Raw genomic sequence first — 20,358 nt, forward strand, 5'->3', positions numbered from 1 at the left:
TTCTATTCACATTCATGCTGACTGCCTGCTCATCCCCTGCTGCAGCTTTGCTCATTGCTCTTAGGAGGAACTTCTCTGAACTCTGAGGCTTTAAAAAAAATCTCTCTCCTTCACATGCTGAAGTGCTTACAGACTGCTGTGAATGATGTGGTCCATTGCTTTCTCTGCACTTCATTCCACATGTTTGGCACACGCTCAGTGTCTGCTGTTAGTCACAGCATACACAACACTGCAGGCTAATTTTGTGGAATTAAAGGCAGACTTTTTTATGCTATTCTGTCTCAGATTTCTGTATTCCCAGTGTTTCGTTCTTCCATCATACCCAYAGCATCAGACTCCTACCTTGCAGCCATCTAAGTTCCTCTGCTTGCTAAATGCTGTGTTATTCTGGGTAGTTCAACGGTGTCCCTGAGTGATTTGTCCCAAATCCCAAAAAGAAATTACTCTCCTTTCAAGGGACTCAGTTAACCCTTTCTGCATTAGATCTGTTACGAGATTTCAATGAGAGCTGCCAACTAAGTCCTTGCTAAGTCCTTGCCATAAAAATGTCCCTGCTAGAGGTTGCTCAGTGTTGACCTTGCACAGAGTCCTGTCTTCAGGTATGCTACCACAGGGAATATAAGAGAGTGCTCCCAAAACAGCATTTAGTGGGCAATATAGAGTGGACTTTTCTCTCTTCACCTTCCTGGCAATCAGCAGAACTTGGGATCTGCCTTTTGAGCACGTTACTGATGATCAGATATTAGCTCAGCCCATCACCTATGTTTCACATCATTAAGAAGAGCATTATGTTGATAGACGTGATTGCTTTCTGTTAAAATAGTAGAGGAATTCCTGCATCTTATATATTCTCCCTTCTCTTTCTGCCCTCGTGCTTACCTGCACCCTGTGCCTGCAGTTACCTGAAACACTGAAGAGCTTTAATTCTGTAAAGCGGCACTGCAAATCCGTTAAGCGCAAACACCGCAGACTAACTCATCATCGGAAGCGTTTCTCAGAAGGAGAACTAGGAACYGTCAAATTAGAAAATAAATACAGCTCCCAGGAAAGTACGTGATAGATCTGAAAGTATATTAAGAAAAGGTCAGAGACGTCTCCCCATTTCACCCATGGGGCAAGTGAAGAAGGGACTTGCCTGATGTCACCCAACCGGCAGCAGYGGAGCTGGAGAACAGTAGATGTGTCTGTGCCCTAGAGATTCACGTCTACGGCCCATCCTACTGTCTTGCCTATGGAAACCACACAGGGCAGGCCCAGGGAAGAGGAATCCATTTTGGTCAACATGATCATGAATATAATCCCTTAGGGAGGGAAATTGCGACAGCAGTCAAACTGAATTTGCGTTTCTGAAAATTACTCGTCTAGCTTATATAAGACCTGATCCAAAGTCTGATTGAATTAACTTGTCTGAACTGACTTTATGGAGTGCATGATAAAAGATGAACTAAACGGCAAGAAGTCCTTGCTCAGACCAATGCCCTATTCGTTAGACAGACAGTGCTGTAGCTCTGGTTTAGGGGGACAGTAACTCCGTGATAGATCAGACACCAGTACAAACTTCATGTACCACAGAATATTTTAAAAATAAATATGTTAGCGCCTAAGAGCCATTAGAAACCCTAAACCGGCTTCCTATGAAGCGCTGCGACCTTTAAAGCTTCCTCCRACACACGCTGCATGAACACGGCAGGACAGCTCTGGTGTCAGCTTTTAGGCAGCAGGTATGGTACCACGGTGGTTAAATGAAATAACAAATAAATGAAAGTGTTAAGAGATAAAGGACTGTTACAGTTTATATATAGGACGGATCTCGGTCCAGCAGTTCTTGCCGGGCTGATTCACCTCACAGGTTGCCCAGCCCGGGTTTCCTCGTGCTGCCGGCCCGCTCTGGGCGCCATGGGGCTGGTGCTGGGCCTGGCGGGAGGGAGGCAGCCCGGATGGCTCGGGGAGGCAGCGGGCCGCCGGCGGCGGCTTCTTGGAAGCACTGCAGGGCACACGAGCGAGCGCCGCAGCCCACGGCGGCTCCGCGCGCCGCTTCCTTCCTCCTTCCCAGAGGCAGCAGCAGCGGCCGCCGCACCAGGCCCGCGGCCGCGCTGCCCCCGTGAGTCACGGCAGCTCCCGCCCGAGGTGCGGGGAGCCGCCGCAGGAACCCCCTGGAGGCTCCAGTACGGCTCAGTTCTGGGAGGCAGATGTGTCTTCACGCCGGATATTATTTCATTTGCTCGTAACTCCTTCGAGGCTCTTTCCACTGGCGTGCACAGAGCAGAGAAATGCRCGGCAGAGGCTGGTATACCCAAAAAGCTCATCCCATCCTGCCGGGATACCCAAAAGCGCATCCCGGCCCGCACACCGGCACCGTAGCTCAAGTCAGGAGCCAGCTCCGGTCGGGAGCGGGGCAGAGGCRGATTTTTAAAACAGCACCAACAGTGCCAAGGGAAAGCCCTGCAGGCAAACGTTTGTGGCAGTGTAAGCACCCAAATGAGCCAAAATGTCGCTTCCCCAGCAAATGCTGTTAGTAGCTGCTGGCTGCTCGGAGCGCAAYGTGAAGGGTATGCAGGAGCTCAGCTGCAAGGGGTAACTGAACGAGGGCTCTTACCTGCAATCCCTGAGGCAAACGCACGTTTCCTCACATCCAGGGAGAGCAATCCAGTTTTTCTTTTACTTCATGTCCTATCGCTGCAGTGGTTAAGGGACCGTGTATAAAAAGGCTGCTCTGAACGTGTTTTCTGTATCGACACAAGTGCTAGGCAGGACGGGCTCAAACCCAGAGCAGCTGCAGGGTGTGCACGGAGCGCCTTCCTGGGCACCTGTGATCCCATTCTCAAAGCTCCTAAAGGTGTCATCTTTTCAAAACTCTGCAGAAGGGACCTTGATCRCATCACTTTGGATTCCTAGTGACACAGGTGCTGCTGACAATGCTGTCTTTTTGCAGTTTGGGCCCTAACTTAAACATGTTTTCAGACATCTATCCTGAACAGGGGATCCATGCTTGGGTAAATCCAAACACTTTATTTTAGGGGACTTTATGGCCAAACAGTGCATCTTGGGATCATCTTCTGTCTCCAGTTATGCCCCAGTTCTACCATGAAAGAGGGAGATAAAACGCACAATATTCCCCTTTTGCCCTTTACTCCATCAGATGCTGTAAAAGGGTAACACATATAGGGAGCAGGGAAGCACTCCAGGAGGGTCCCTGTGAGATGGCCAGGGAATTAGTGCTCAAAATGCAGTGCAGGGAAACTCGCCTTGCTCTCAGCAGTTGCCCCGTCCGTGCCGCTGCGCCGCCGGTTCCTGCCCCCCGCATCGCGAAGCTGAGAAGGCAACAGCAGAAACAGAAGSAGCCGTGGCATGAAGCTTTGCCAAGCGGAGCAAGGCAGGCACCAGCAGTTAAAACCAGAATCCCACAAATATTTGCAAACTGCTAATTGCAGCTATCAGACAGACAAAACATCGTTAATTATATCTAACGGGCTTGAACAATTTCCCCCATGAAAATTCTGGGGGGAAAAAAAAAATCAGAAACTTATTTTTATTGTTTATTCTTAGAAAAGGTTTGTGTGGTGTGTGGTGGATCAAGTAAGTATGAAAAAGCTGTGAAATCTGTATTTCAGATAGCAAAATGTGTTCTCATTGCATTTTTCAAATTACAAAAGAAAAAAAAAAGAATGCTGCTGAAGGAGTTGTTAATGATCTTAATGAGAACTGCATTGCCATCCAACCTTTTTATGTAAAGTGGGAGCAGAATTAATTTAAAAATGAGTAACCCAAAATTATTTTTTTTTCTATCAGAAGGAAAAGACAAATGATGACAAAAACCATAGTAGCGTTTCTGTCTTTGTTTCAAATATTTTCTCTTTCTTTTCTTTTTTTTTTCTTTTTCTTTCCTTTTTTCTTTTCTTAATCATTTTAAGCCATTTTAACAGCAAAAAAAAAAAAAAATGAAATGGTTTGCTTGGGAAAGGCTGAAACAGAACATTTGGGCAAGGTTTTGAGCTGAGAAAGAATCAGCACAGCCGACACGATGCTGCACAGCGTGTTATTCTCCCTGAACCTGCTGGCTTTTTCCGGAGGAAAAGAATCCGAAACGACTTTTGCCCAGGTGTCATTTGAATCTCTTTTGAATATTAGAGGCAGATTCTTATCAGAGAGCTGCACCCACGGACCCCGTCGCCCAAGTAACGTGAGCAAAACAGCCCGGGCTGCTGTGACGGGAGGCCCAAGGGGTCGGTCCCTGCCCGCCACCCATTTCCCCTCRCAGCCGCTCCGCTGGGACCAGCACCAAACCCAACCTCCCTTCACTCCTCGCATTTCTCTCTCTGATTTGATATTAAAACTCAGCCTGATTTTACCCAGTGACCTCACACCAGGACCCCCAATCTAGAGCACATCAGAACACCCCAAATTCCCATGAATCCGAGGTGATAAACTCACACGGCTCTGAGTACCCCATCTGCTTTGCTTTGCTGCAAATAAACCTGCATTTCTTCATTTTGCACTTGTAGCACACTATAACAAGCCTGGTGAAATAAATGTGAATGAAATGGGAATTTCCTTGGGCTGTCATTCTGAAACACGTATTCATCYGACTCTGCTATGACTGGCTGCAGCCACCCTGCAGCCCTCTGGGCACTGAATGCCCCATGCCAAGGCCTATATCACAGCAGAGCATGCTGGCCGAGCAGTTATTAACTCTTCAAATCACATATATGTACACAGAGATATATATGAGATAGATATGCGTATTTGTATATGTATATAAATATATGTGAACTGTTGTAAACAAAGCTTAACCCACAGAAGGAAAAAATGACCATTTAATGGAACATGGTGACAAAAAYGTATCTCAAATAAAAGTAGAAAAAATTAGGTATTAATTCAGTTAGTGGGGTAGGGACAAAAACAGGTAAAAGATTTGGAGACTAACACTGTGATRTCTTGCATTTATTCTTTAATGTTCAAACAATAACAATAGCTACTTTTAAATTAGGGTTACAAAAAAGACAACTGTCMGTGAAGAGGCATTGCAAGCGCTGAGGTGGAGAAAGGTGTGTGTTCCAAAAGTCAAAAGGTTTTTAGGGGAGGACTGCAAATACCTGGGTATTTATGCAGCTATACCCAAGTGCCACGCTGTTCGGGTTCTTTTGCAAACATAATCAATTTTAGTGTTTCAGGGGGCAAAGGTTTTGCACTCTGTGTCTGAAGTTTTAGAATGAGAGAGAGTGGCAGGAAGGAGAATACCACAGGAAGGCTGGGTGGTGAGGGGAGCCCTCGCCTTGTGTTCGAGGGTGCAGAAGCCTACAAGGATATAAAGCTGGTATAAAAGCCTCTCATGAGACCAATGTGCATTTTATGACAAGAAGCCTCTCTTCAGATGAGGTTGGTGGGTGTTTTGTGCACAGTTGCTCCTCAAGACGGCCGAAATGCAAACACTACCTCACAGGTCAGATCATCTCTGGGATTCATTGGAGGAGAAGCATTTGATTTGCACTTTTCTTCATGGAGAAGCTCAGAGATAGAGCAATGAGGAGACCTGCTGACCACTTTTTCAGGGACTAAACTGAAAGATGCACTACAGTTTATTTGCTAAGTTAGCTGACTCCTGAAGTTCCCACCTTTGGATTTGAATCAGGTAAGCCCGTGCATCCATTCCTGTTGAAATACACRGGTTGAGCTCAGCTGAAACTGGGGTTGTTCTCTTGGGATCCCCATGGCAGGAGGCTCATCCTACTGTCCTGTCAGCTTCCTCTCCAGGCCCTGTGCTCTGAACCCCCTGAAAGCCAGCGCTGAGCTAGCCAAAGAGCAGGGAAAAAGAACAAAAATCTTGCAACACTAAAATCCCCTCAAAGAGATTTCCACTCCRGGCAGCAGAAACCTTGGGATGGGGCAGATTTGCGAGATCTGGGGGTGGCTTCAGAGGAGAGAATTTTGTGCAGATAACCTGAAGAGAAGGGGGACACTGCAAATCACATGTGTGTATTGAATGTATGACACACATCATGGGCTCAACCCACACCCGCCTTGCAGCACAGCTCTCAGGCACATGTGGAGTTCCCACCTCTGCCTTTCTCTTCCGGAGACTAACTCCCAAATACCTCGGGATTCAACTCTTGTATTTGCCGGACTCCCCAGGATGCGAAGCCTGTTTCACTCTCTGCTTTTCTAACTATGCTCAGTATGAAAACTCCCCAAAAAGTTGCTCAGCCATTTGAAATATTGGCGTGGAACATTGCCATGCACTTATCTTTTTTAATTACATTTAGTGACTGTTTTCAATAAAACAACTGTTTGGGGGGGGCAAAAGAAAAAGCATACTAAAATATACGAGAATTTTAGTTCTGAAAAAACCACCTCTCTTCCCTAGAGACTGAAATCCTTTGGCACCAGAAATACCTCAGAGGCAACAGAGGTGATAGCACAGATTTCTTCCTGTCCCATCACCCATGTATCTAAAGCAGCCCACCACAAGCCAACTCTTCTAGGTTACAACCAAGTCAATTTTAAGAAGATAACAGATTAGTTTCTTCCCAATTCTTCCTATTTCAAAGAGGTTGTTGAGACGGGATCCAGCGTACCAGGAATGAGACAAAGAAAACAAGAGATCTCAGAAATCCACGGGACAACTATGAAATGTCACTAGTTTTTTATCACTTCGGATCTGGGCGCACTGGCTTTGATTACTGTTGTGTAGTAGCTTGGATGTGTAAGAACTGCAAGGCTGCAGACCATTATTTTATGGACAGGACAGTTTGTTTTTGTGGTTAGCTAYAGGAAAAATGCTTCCAATATATGAAAATAAATTCTGTCAGGATTTTACAGCAACATATAGAAAAGTCTTTTAAATAGAATATACAATGGTCAGGCTTTATATATAAAGTTCTTAGAGTACAAAAATTCCACATGGATTTGTCAGGAGAGGGTTAGATCCAGGCAGACGTTTCCATCATTAAATAAATGCAGACAAACCAACACCTGAGGAACATCAATGACAGCAACAGCATCAGCACAGCTATTACCAGACTAGATCCCCACCAGTCCAGACCAGCAAAGACCAAACACAGGTTTGTGAAGGACGTTTACCTCTATCTTTCTTTTKTAAAGACAGTACCTATGGAAAGGGTAAAAAGCAAACAGAAGAAATGTCCCGATGAAGCATCCATCTGCCTCATTAGAGGCATGTGCACTGTGTGATCCCGCTGGGAGTCCTCTGGTTTGCCTTCCGCCGTCTCCGCTGATATATCTTTGTGCAAAGAAAGAACGAGCGTGGGCAAAACCGCCGCTGACGGGGCTCAAAAGATCTTGCACTCGTTGAGGGAGAAGAGCTTGCGCCTGTTCTGTCTTTTGGCCTGGTTGACCACGGTGCGCACGGCGTACTCGAACACCTGCTGCACTCCCCTGTTGCTGAGTGCCGAGCACTCCAGGTAGCCCTTGGCCCGGACATCCTGCGCCAGCCGCTTCCCGTCCATCGGGCTGATGCAGGAGGAGCTATAGGGCCCCATGTCTCGCTGGTCAGTCTGAGTAGCCACCACCAACACAGGGATGCGGGGCAAGTGGTTGCGGATCTCGCCAATCCATTTATTCCGCAGGTTTAGAAAGGAGTTGTGGTTGGCCACCGAGTAGCACATTAGCACCACGTCTGCCTGTTGGTATGAGAGGGGACGAATGCCTTTGAAGGCATCGCTGCCAGATGTGTCCCAAAGACCCAGACTAATTTGTACACCATCCATGAAGACATCCACTCCAGTGTTCTCATACACGGTGGGTCTGTAGGCGTCTGGAAAGGTCTCGGAGGTGAAACGCACCAGGAGCGATGTTTTCCCCACTGCGGAGTCTCCCACCAGTACACACTTGATTGAATCCAGCATTTTATCAGTGTCCGGTCCAAGCGCACCGTCCCGACACGGTAGGAGCTGGGTGCAGAGATGCAGCGCTCTCAGAGGACTCTCTAGATCACTTCCATTTGGTGAGCAGCCATCCAAACGTCTTTACTTCTCAAGGCTTGAGTGTGTCACTTCAGTCTAAATTCCCCTTTGCTCCCACACAGCGCTGTGGTGCTGTCAGTTTTAATTCTTCAGTGAGTCAAATGATGTTTCTGGAAGAGTAAAAATAAAATGTAACATTTATAAACCACAGAGAACAGAACACTCTTGATCAAGATATGGTTTTCTGGGTATGTCTTTGGACGGCCACGAGGAGCACTCCACATCAAGGACCAAGCGCTCTGTCATTCCCACCCACCCAGCCGTGTGTGCAACAGCCACTCATGTAAATAAGCTGCTTGCTGCTCCGCCAGCACTAGYGGCTCTGTCATCTCTGCTAGTCTCCACTGGGACCAACTACTTTTTTTTCCCCTCCATTTGTCTCAAGAATCAAAAGAAAAAAATCTAGTTAACCTTGATATAACTGTTCCTAATCTGCTTTTAGGGAGATATTTACTGCTTTTAAGAAAGACTGCCAAAAACCTGAATTGCAGTCAGTTTAAGCTTCCTTGGAAACATACCCATGATCTCTAGATATACCCATGATCTCTAGCGGTAGCCTAGAGTTAAAAAAAAAAAAAAAAAAAAAAAAAGCCCTTTGTTAACCAATTTAGGCTTTTCTTTGATGAACAATAACACAGAACCACAAGCAGCAAGGAGGAAGAAGACTTCAGATGTGACTCTGCAGCAAAATGAACCAAAACAATTTTTAAAAGTAGCCCAGGACTCACAGCAAAATACATAAACAGTCAACATTTTTCTTACAAATCACTTTCAACAAGCAGGTAAGCACAAACCAAAAGGAGCTGTGTCTCCAGTGCTGCCCCAGCCAAACCATTTCATTTGAAGGAGTTACATTAAGTTTGTTGTAAAACTGAGAGGTCCTCCAGATAGTAGGCTGGTGAGTCTGAGGTGCCAGCAGTGTTCAGACAGATTCCCCTATCTGGAAAGCATTTATCTTCTCCCACCAGCCGCGTGGAAGATTCAGCGCTCACTCCGGGAGGACCTGGCCACATACAAAGCGCCTTGAAAATSCCTCCCTGCCCAACCGAAGGAAAACAGTTCCTCTCAGCAAAGCTAGTTAAAGAATACAGCAGCTTAACTTCAAAACTTCCTCTGTGCATTAAATAAATAATACATTTCTGCCCCATTTGTATACGCAGAGGGTCGAATTTTAAAATCCCTGGCACAGAAGCGAATGATGGCTGCGAGAAGCACATAGGCTACCTTAGAGTAACATGCTCCGGTTTCACTAGCCTGACACGCTCCCCTCTCCCCCTCCTTGTGTTTCTGGCAGGGKGCAGTAGGAGCAGCAGAGATCAACAGAGAGAGCAAGGGTAACCTAGCAGGGTGAGCTGGAAGTTCGCTTAGTGCTTCAGCTCGTTTCATATGGGKTTTTTTTCATCAGAAAGCAAAAGAGAGAAGCACCGCGTGAGCTTAGAGAAGCCTTCGGAGGCGTCGGCAAGCGCTGCAGGCAGCTCCCGCGCTCCCGTTGTGCCCTGAGGCAGCACCCTACCTGCGCCGGGGCCCTGCCGCCTCTCCCCGCGGCAGCGCAGAGCGGCCGCAGGGCGCGTGCCAGGCCCGGCCGCTGCCACCCCCTTCATCGGCGGCGGCCGGGGCTGCCTGTGGGCGCTCGCAAGAGCCACTGCAACAGGCGGCGCTTCCTGCGCGGCGGGCAGGCGGGCACCGCGCGCCCTGCGTGGGGCCGGGCGCTTCCAGGAACCTGGCGGGAGGCGCAGGCCGCGCGGCGCCATTCCCGGCTGCCGGGAAATCGGCAGCGCTGCTCTGGTGCCAGCTCGTTCATAAAAGGTTATGCTGCCTCTTTTTGAAAAGGAAACATATAAATAATTAAAGATTTTAAAAGTGTTAGGGGCTAGTGGGCCCGGCTAGTTGGTACAAACAGCAAGCAGCGGACGCATCRCACGGGGACAGCACGGGGATGTCTTCAGAACAAATCGCATTGCCCTGCAGCCCACGGATGAATAAAAATGAGGAGTCCAAGCGGGTCCCTATTCCGGTCCCGCGGACAGATGGCCGTCAGTGGTGCTGATCCTGCTTGCTGGCAGCTCACGCTCCTTCACGCTGGTACTGGTACTGCACACATGCATACGCAGTGCATGCGTTTTGAATCCTACACATAGCCTGTCACTGACACAGCGTTAAGGCAGGAACATTTTAATGTACTAAAATAATTATGTAATTTATTATGTTGGGTTATAATGCTATTAATTACCTCAGTTAATGCAAAAAAAAAGAAATTTTAGATTGCATATCAATAGAAACAAAAAAGACTGAAGATTTCCAATATAGAGTAGCGTCGCGCATCAGCGTACGACCGGCTGTGTAAATATCTGCAGGAGCTYTCATTCCTTTCTCTTATTATATGCTACAAACTAGGTCTAAATGTGCAACATGCTGCATGCATCAAAAGACTGCGCAAAAACTTCTAGTAGCAGGCGGCTGGGTTTATGCTACTTAAGAAATGCTTTCCAGTAGGGTGATTTTCCGAATCTTACAAATTTTATGAAGAATGTTACAGCTGGAATGTCGGGTATATACCTATATCTTTTTTTCCCACTGTTTTGTTTTATGTTTTCATCACTTGCAGTAACTAGAGATTTTATTTGAATGTTGTTATGAATTGTTTGCGTTTTTTTAATATTATTAAGCATATAAAATACATATCTAATTCAGATGCAATCGTTTTGAACGGTGACCTTTAATGAATTTTCGTACTTAGCTGCCAATAAAATTCTTGCACAGGTTTCCATGGAGCACTTTTTCTCTGCACTTTCAGAACCTTCCCTCTCTTTGCTTTCGTATTTCGGTTCCCACCTTCTTTGCAATGCCAGGCACCAGCAGCAGCTTGTCCGTGGCTGAGCAGAGCATTTCACCCGCCACATGGGCCCACGGTGCAAGATAGTCATGGGCTCATTGCAGCCAGACATCTGCAGGACATGGGGGGCACCTAACAGCCCATATGTAAACAAAATTAAGTAGGTAAGACAAACCATTTAGACATGACACAGATCAGCCAGTCAGAAAATGTTTTTGAGAGCTAAGGCAACTTACATGCTAACCATCACTGCCATTATCCGGTGCCTACCACAGCTACGGCTTCCTGCAGTTCCTGTTGATAGCAGGACATGAGCTGAATGATTTTTAATCTTGAACATTGCATTTACTGGCTTACAAAGGGAACTGATATTGAGAGGAAATAAGAATATTTCTACTAGTATAAAGTTGAAAGCACTGGAGAGACTTGACTTGCAAGGCTTGAATGCATGTGTCGGCTTTGTCTGCCCACATTTCTCCCCATCACACCAAGTTCCACCTCGTACAGGTGCCTGCAAAACAGTTTCTATGCCTTTTTTTTTTTTTTCTATCATGTTGATTATAATCACTTTCTATTCAGACTTCACTGCAGATACATAAAATGCCCATTGCACCTCTTTCTGAAAGGCTATCGAGAAGAGGAAGGAGAAGTGGAATCATCCCCACTGACCAGAGCAACTCGCAGCTTACACCTTCCCCTCGACGGGTGCTGTGAACGGTGCAGAGCCCAGAGCTGGGCCTGAGAGCAATCCTGGCCATGGTGATGGCTCTTGGGTGGGCAGTAGATCTGGAGAAAACAAGGATATTGTTGCCCAATTAGCAGGGAGGTGGTTGGCCCCTGCGATAGAGACCTGGTGGACACCATGGATATGGGCAGGACCCCTGGATAGATGGCCAGAGAGCCCAGCTCATGCATAACCCTCTGTTTTCATCTCCGGACAGGGCTGGACCAGTTCCAGGCAGATGTGAAGTTCCAGACACTGCACATCTTTTTGCCAGCAAGGAGTGGGACTACTGAAAATGAACACATGAGCCACAGTCCATTTGGAGACTGCTGCTGGTCCGCAAGCAAATGGCCTCTCACTACACAGCCTTCTCTTCAGGGGTTCACTAAGCTCTGGCATGGGCATTACCTGCCTCYTGGCCTTTAAAATCATTTTTAAAGGATTTTGATCCACAGCTCCAAGTGGTCCCAGTCTTGCCAAGCTAGGACACAGTCTCACAGTCTCAGGCAGTGCTGCCATTTCAGCCCATCGTCGGCCATGGTACTGYTGTCGTGAGGAGGACTTTACTTGCAGCCCCATACCTTTCCTAATCTTTTCCCCACACTACAGCACCAAAAAATCTGCTTTCAACTTATTCCGTTTCCAAGCCAGTTACTACAGGATCCATCTTTATTCCTTGGCCCAGCAGCAAGATGACAGACTGTGTTACACTGAGATGCTTCAGGAGCCTGGCCCATTTAGGATACTGATGGATTCACTGCCAGACTATCAGTCGAGGTGTTTTTATATTTTAAGGAAATGTGTGGATCCATAGAAGCTTGAGTGAGAGCTATTTTACCCTTAAAAAGAACACACCTGCAATGGTTTCTTAAAGTTAGAAGAACAAGCAACATTCAATGAACCCATGTTTTCAAAGACAGGATGTCTTACTTTCTCAAAAAACAATTTCTTCAAGCATTGAAAAAGAAAGGGTCCTAACATAACAACTTTGTAGACATAACAACTTAGAAATTTTTATTTTGCACTTTCTTATTCATGAACTTGTTTTAAAATTTCAGTGCTTCAGTATTAAAAAAAATTAAAAACAAAATGGACCGTTCATGGACCGTTTACAAAAATCATTGCTGGCTCAACACAAGCCTGTTTCTTTTTTTCCTTTAGCAGTTTTAATGATTGAAATTGCAAGAATAATAATAATAATTAAAAAAAAAAAAAAGAATACTGTTCAATCATCTTGACAATTTTATTACTAGCAAAATAAAGGAAAAACAGACCAATGTTATTTAGAAGATGAAATAAGACATGAAGTCCCAGCAAAGAATGCAACTGTAAATATACATTTACACCCATGCACATATGTATATAGCTGCATAATGAGATATTTTAGGCTGAAGTAACAACTGGCAGATCATTAGTTTAGTTGTAATCTCTATAGTGAATGCATATAGGCAGATGATAATGATATGTCTCAAGATCCATTCAATCAACCTCTCGACTCCCTGGGAAGAATCGCTTAGCCCTAATTTTAATTATCCAATTAAACAAAGGAAATGTTTATTTTATCTTCAAGGATCATCTAGCTGTGACTAATCACACCTTGATGCAGCCATTTACAAATTAAACATGAACACAATTAATTAGAACAGCCCTAACAATCAACAAATAGTGTCTAAGACTCTAGAGAATGGATCTGTGACCTTGAAGGCAAGAGCAGCCCATGGGAGGTGGTCGTGCTAAGCACCCACTTCCACCTCAAGCCAAGACTGTAAGGGCTTAATTTTATTTATGGGATTAATTGACAACTTACACATCCAAACAACTACAAGGCATTTTTTAAAAATACCCATTGTCAATATAAGCACGCATCTTCTCCAGTGTTAAATGTGATTAAATCTGGTGTAGGAAATCCACCCCTTCACAGGGAAKAGACTTTCAATGGCCTCTCCAATAGCCTCTCAAGTCAGTGGAAATGGAGAAGTGCTGCTGTGGGTATCAGTGAAAAAATCCTTCTCCACATCAGAACGGATCTCCAGTTTTAATGCAAGCTTTGGTGTCTAATCTCAAAATAAAGAAATTGAAGAACTAATCTCATAAAATACATAGTATTTCAGTATTTTACTTGACTTTAGTGAGACTACTATGTGTAAAATTATTTATATGCATGAATGTTTGAAGTTTGAGCTCCAACTCCTTCAAATTTTTCACATAATGTCCTTCCTTAACAGAGATAACCTTTCTTGAAGTTTGAGACAAACCAAAAGAGCTTTTTTTTTTTTTTTTTTTTTTTTTTAACTGGTCTAACTCTATAAAATCTCTTCAAAAGTTGATATCACCAAATTTGAAAAACTCTCTTACCTACAGCCTCAAATAATTGCATCTCTTTTCATAAAGTCTAGCCCTTTCCTCGGGTTTTTAATAGTTGACCATCTACCTACAGACACAGTACAGTCATCATGAAGCATCCATTTCTCATTTATAAATTATTAGCTGTTAGTTTTAAACACCTTTCTTTTTCAGAATGACACTTTGTTTGCTAGTCTTGATGCATATGATTATATAAGCATTTATATATATACAGTAATATCCAAAGATGAAGCAGTATATATTTAAAATCTGTAACTATTTCAATAATGAATCCATACATTTGTGTACACAAAACTGCATGACATATGATTTTCTCCCCATGTCTGTAAGGGGGTAAAAGTACGTTCTCCATGTTCATTAAATGATGTACTATTTGCATAAGTTTGATTTCAGTGGGAGGCAAAAAGTAGAGGAGGAAAATTTTAGTGTTTGAACAGAATCACCCAGTGTTTGATAGAAGATTATTTTTGTATGTTTTGTGATAAGAAGATGCCATTGAATGTACACACATTTTCAATAGCAAATAAAGATGCATCATTGGATACTGAACAATTAAAAATAATGACTTGGAAAGCACACAGATTTTTCATTTGAGGAGGAAAACATTCACTGCATGTGACTTTAATTTTGTTGCAATATCTACTAAGCTTCTAAAGTTAATAAGCAGAGCCATGATTARGTGAACAACAGCAATTCAAGGGGTTAATTAATTTATAACACAAAGAAATTGGCTGGCAATTTTAACTTTTCTCATCAGAATTGCCAACATGAGAAAGTTTGTTCTCACCTCTATATATGCTAGGCTATTTAAAATCATAGTCTAGATTTCAGCCAGAGTGAAAATGCCATTCTTTCCTTTTTCTTTTTTCTTTCTTCCTTTTCTTTCTTCCTTTTTCTTTTTTTCTTTTTTTTTTCCCCATGTGTATACATGGATGTTAAAAAGTTAAAAATTTTGAGAGCATGCTTGGAATTTTACAYGCTTTTCAGATAGAAGTTGCAACACAAAAACATACAATCATCATAATTTCCCTTCCATGTGTTTTCTCCCCATGTGAACATTAGCCCTTTAATTTGTTTTTAGATTAAAAAAGGAGTTGCCTTCTACATCCTAGCCTGTGGCCCAGGATCAYGCACTCTACCTGGCCCTGGGGTAAACCCAGGTAATATTTACAGGATAGGTAGGAAAAGATTTCCTCACTATATAAACTTGCTTAGAATACCTTAATCGTAGCAGACTAAAATAAACACACACAGAAAATATGTGTGCCTACTTACCCATATGCAATTGCATATACCCCAGGCAGACCAATTAAAAGTAGATTAAAGGGCAGAAGTAAATTAAAGAATTTCAAAGGTGCTTCCACTTTTTTTTTTTTTTTTTTTTWAATAGCACAAGTTATATCTGGTTATTCATATCTCACATTGATTTATACTTTGCATTAACCAAAATCCAGAGCAGAATATGTCTGTCCAGTACTGTTTTCCTTCACCTTTCTCCACTTCCTGTATAACCTTAATCTCTTCCTTTTTTTAAGTATACTTTTTTAAGTATAACCTATAGTATTGCAGGCAGCACTGGGCCATAGYGAACAGGTTCAGAAGAGAAAAGGCTCTGCTCTTTAGCACTTTACTTAGAAGTAAAATAAAAGTCCTTCTTGGTCCTCCTTCAGCTCAGCCTTTAGAGAAGCCATTGCAGGTTCTTAAAGCTGACATGTATTCGGCTTTCATTTAGTGAAAGATTGCTATGGTAAATCTCAACACAGAATTTTTGGTTTTCAGTGGGAGGCAGGGAAAGGAACATTTAAAATTGTTTTTTATTTTTCCTTGTTTCTATATATTTTGCATGAAAATGACCCAGCATATGAAAAAAAGAGATACTTCAGGAGAGCTTGAACATCATAAGAACATTTCTCATGATTCATTTTGAATCCTGGGAGACTTGGTTCAAATTTACAGAGATATTTTACACAGCAGATTTTCATCCGGAATTCAAAGTGAATTTTATAGAAACATGAATTTTAAAACTGGTTGCTTTCTGGTGAGAACAGAATAAATGTCATAAGGCTTTTTAATATATATGTCTTAATGTAAATTTTAGAATATATTTTTGTAATGAGGAAAACAAAAGCACATAGCTGTGAGGAAGTTAATAGGTAATTCAGATATCATTAATTTGATACAATGGCTACACTTGGAACTCCAAGACTCAATCAATCCTTACATACAGTCGTTCTCATTATTTTATTTTATTTTTTTTTTTTAAAGAATGTGTGTCCATTGCCATGTCTTTCACTGAGGAGAAAGGCTTTGGCCGGAGTGAAAGCCTGCACGGTATTTCGGTGCCGGCGCGCACAGCAGACAGCCACAACAGCTTAACTTCCTAGGGGTCTTGGCCTCCCACTTCTGCCTTATGAGAATTTTATCTGCAGTTTTACAGACACCAGGATAACTTTTGAAACCAAATCCGTGTCAGCGAAGGGAAAAGGCCATAGAGCGGGCACTAAAACAGCTTCCAGCTGCAGGAAGGCTGCTCATTCAGGCTGCGGAGCAGCGAGTGAGGAGCACGGCTCCGCGCTGCAGCCAGCACCAGCCCCCATGGCAGCTGCCCCCATGGCATTCTGCCTTCACCCCTTCCTGCCCTGCTAGGTCCTTCCCACACRCTATGTCAGCGCGGTCCTGCCCCAGGAAAGCCCGATCCAATCACGGTGCCCACGTGGGGTTTCCAGCGGGTGCCCAGCTGGGAGAGCCAAGCTAGAGGAGGTCAGAGCCGCCTCAGAGCGAGGAGCTCGCTGCTCTCCCTGGCTTCTCCTTGGCTTCTCCTTGGCTTCTCCTGGGTCCTGGAGGGCAGAGCAGGGCCCCGTCCCCAGCAAAGCCCGCTGCAGCCGGTCGTGCCTGACACCCCTCGCCGTTGTGGCGGCTGCTCATGGCAGACCTGTCACAGCCAAGTGTTGTGGTACAGGCTACACATCATCTCCCGCTCTCTATGATGGGGTCATCCCAAGACTTTCTACAGCTGCAAGCCGTGCTCACAGCCTGGCAGCATTCAAGAAGTGCTGATTTAATAAAGCCACACACCACTGACCAAAAAGATGAGAACCTAATTTGGAAATGATGTGTGTTAGGCTCAGAAATGCCAAGTTAAGACTTTGCAATAGGCAAACTTCAGTTATTTATTTTAATTGTTGTCAAACAGTAATCAAAACACTATCAAACAAAATCATTATTTGGCTAATGCCAAATTGACGTGGCTTCTTTGAGCAGTGTGTTCGGCAATATTTGACTATTTCTTAAGTAAAGTCATAGAATCGTAACATCGGTGTTTTATAAAGAAAATGGCGGTGGTTTCAGCCAGAAGAGGCATTTTTTGGTGAAAATCCTTTCGAGTTAAAGCTCTGCGCCAGCTCCTGGTGCCCATYGAGACACGCACAGCGGGAGCCGGGGGGAAGCAGAGCGACTCGCGCCGCGGTGCCCGCGCGCCCGCGCCGCTGTCAGGAAGCCGGCGGCCGAGGAAGGCGCTTCCGCTCACGCAGCCTGTGAGGGGCTCTGCACGACAGGGCAAGATGGCCACCGCACGGCCCGCTCGTCTCCAGCGCACGCCGGGAGCGCTGCGCAGGGCCCACTTAGAGGTTTTGTGTGGCCTGATGTTGTCTGTGGGGGAGACTGCCTGGGCAGTGCCGCTGCCGGCAGCTCTCAGAGCTGCTGCTGCTGCAGGGCCCGACCCTTGGCCTGGCAGGAAGCCGCCGCAGGGAGAGCGCTCCCCTGTCACCGCCGAGTTCACACTCCCCGGGGACCAGCTGAGCAGGGAGCTGTTGCCGTCCTACATACAAACATTTTCCTCAGAAAGCTGGTCGACAGGGGTGGGGTATTTCTGGAAGTGTATCCCCAACTTTATGTTTTACTGCACTGCATGTGGATATTGCTTGTCCCTTGTCCCCCTTCCTTCTCAGCCACCATTTAATGTAAAGGTGGTGCCAAAACATCTTTGGTTTGGTAAATGGTGCCAAGCTCTTCTCAGTTGTGACCGTGGCAGAACACGGGGCAATGGGTACAAATTGAAACACAGGAAATTTCATTCCATACGAGGAAGAACTTCTTCACTGTGAGGGTGACAGAGCCCTGGCACAGGCTGCCCAGGGAGGTTGTGGAGTCTCCTTCTCTGCAGATCTTCCAAACCTGCCTGGATGCCGCCCTGTGCCCCGTACTCTAGATGTCCCTGCTGGAGCAGGGGGCTGGACTGGATGGTCTCTATAGAGATCCCTTCCAACCTCAACCATTCTGTGATTCTGTGATACAGATCCTTTCCTCTCTTAGGGCTGATTAATGTGCAGTGAGRCCATGTTACAGCGCTCCAGCATAGGAAAGCTGCCTTAAAATGGGRCTAAATGACAGCAGTTTACAGACACTTAGCCCCTCGTAATCAGAAGATTATGATTTTGGCTTGCTATATATGAGAATCAGGCCCATCTAATGTACTTTAATTCTTTGCTGTGGAACTTACACAGCAAGTGCAGATTACTTATAAAAGCACAAATTCTCARAATATAAGACTACTAGCTTCCCCTGCTTGTAGTACCTGACCTAGTGAATATAAAACTTGGAACTACATCCTGCTAAGGCTTTATCATGTCTAAGGAGGAAGCAAGTAGACAGGCAGCTTTTCTACCCTACRGAGGCTCCCCACGTCTTGAAGTGGGTGTTCACACCAAATTCATATCCCCTTTCTCTGGCAACACAAAATTCACTCGTATGCCACATTTGCAGACCTGCCCGCGATACAGGAAATTAAACCGCTTTCTGCAATCAATRTATATGTATCACTTTTTCTACTGGAACTTCTATTTTCCGTTGAGTTTCCGAAAGGAAAAATACAAAGCAGCAGAGTGCACAGCCCAATTCCACCTTACTCTGACAGCGACAGCAAGCAAGCGTGCACCAAGACCAAAAAAAACCAGACCATCTATTTGCTAACAAGTGTCTAATTTCATTTATCCTACCTTTGTCCTCTGCAAATGTTTTCTTCAGGACAAATTTGTCAAAGCTGGCCTCCTCCGGGTGCCAGAGCCCCTCTCCTGCCCCATCCACAGCTGGAAACACAGGGGAAAGAAGACGACAGAAAATCTCAGAGCCACGTTCAAACTTCTTTGCATGGCCCTGTGTTTGAAGGATGGTTCCGGCCCCTGCACACTCCTTCCTCATTCACCTTTGAGATGAGCTGCCTGTCTTTGGCAACGTGACCAGACCATCCTGCAGCCACCAAGATGCTCTGGCGTGCAGCTCTTGTGAGCAGAAGCTGAGAAAGCGAGTGCAGAGGTTACACACGCAAGCCCACTCACACCCCTGCCCTGTCTAGCAGGGTCCAAGGAGCATGGCAGAGGGAAGAAGAGCAAAGCAACAAGTTACATCCGCAGCCATTTAGAGGMACCCAAAGTCCTTCCTGCGCCGCATGAAGGTGGGGATGAAGGTTGGAGCCAGATGGGCTTCCACTGCAGCCAGAGCCAGGGACAAAGATACCAGCAAACTGAACATAGTTCAAACCTCACATTGGTCCTAATAACCTAGACTTCACCGTTCACAAATTCCCACCATAAAATCTTAACCTGAATTTTCTCAGAACCATGTAAGGTGAAACACAGCAGTTTCCTCATAGCCCTGGTGTACTTCATGGGGAAGGAAAGTGTCCTATGAGGTGTCACAGGTTACATGTGCGTGCCWCTGTTGGGTTCAACAGTAAAAGGCATCAGAATCAGACCCACCATCTTTGCAGTAATTCACTTTTTCTTTCCTTTTTTTCCAACATCAGTTACAATGTAAACTACAATATAAATTACAATGTAAAAAAAAGTGGCACTGGCCACTTTTCTGCTTTTATGCAAGACCTTTTTATGATAAAGTGGAAAAAATCTTTGCAGCAAACAAACCCAGGGCAGCCTACGTGACCTGGAGAATTAGACCAATGTCTAACASAGTTAGCACAATACCGAAGATTTTAACAGACGGTATTAAAACTASTACTGATTGTGCACATCACTTTCAGGAATTTACTAAAAAAAGTAGAACTAAAACCACTGGATAAATTCACATCAAGACATTTAGAAGAAAAAAAAAAGAACTCACCCGTCGCAGGAAGCTGAAARCGGCCGTTGAAAATAAACCTTACGGAAGTCAAATACTCTTAAGCGAGATGGGGAGGAAGAAAGAAGCGCAGAGCTTTGTGTCTTCTTGGTTTTCAGAGGGATTATTTTTAACCAGACGAGGAAAATTATATTAGAGTGGAAAGGGGGGAAAATAAAAATAAAGCAGGAAGCGGGTAGCACTGCACGTACAGGCCAAATAAGCCCCGGAGGCCGGCTCGGCTCGTGCGGAGGCCGCGGAGCCCGCAGAGCGCGATGAGCACTCGCCGAGCGGTTTGGGTGAAGTCAGCTTCCTGGCGCCAGGCCCCGGCGCAGGTTTTGTTGTGG

At 45.0% G+C, this 20,358-nt stretch overlaps 1 protein-coding gene across 1 annotated transcript; it reads right to left on the reverse strand.

Moving 5' to 3' along the window:
* Positions 1 to 7,286: 7,286 nt before the first annotated feature.
* On the reverse strand, positions 7,287 to 18,949 carry RHOH (ras homolog family member H). Its single transcript, XM_026037765.1, has 2 exons — positions 18,895 to 18,949; positions 7,287 to 8,089 (listed from the first exon to the last, which is right to left on the reverse strand). Exon 2 carries the CDS (start codon positions 7,860 to 7,862, stop codon positions 7,287 to 7,289), a length of 576 nt encoding a protein of 191 aa, XP_025893550.1. The 5' UTR covers positions 7,863 to 8,089; positions 18,895 to 18,949.
* Between the last annotated feature and the right edge of the window lie 1,409 nt (positions 18,950 to 20,358).

The sequence above is a fragment of the Nothoprocta perdicaria genome, unplaced genomic scaffold, assembly GCF_003342845.1.
Source record: "Nothoprocta perdicaria isolate Ctin4 unplaced genomic scaffold, notPer1 scaffold_2, whole genome shotgun sequence".
Lineage (NCBI taxonomy): Eukaryota > Metazoa > Chordata > Aves > Tinamiformes > Tinamidae > Nothoprocta > Nothoprocta perdicaria.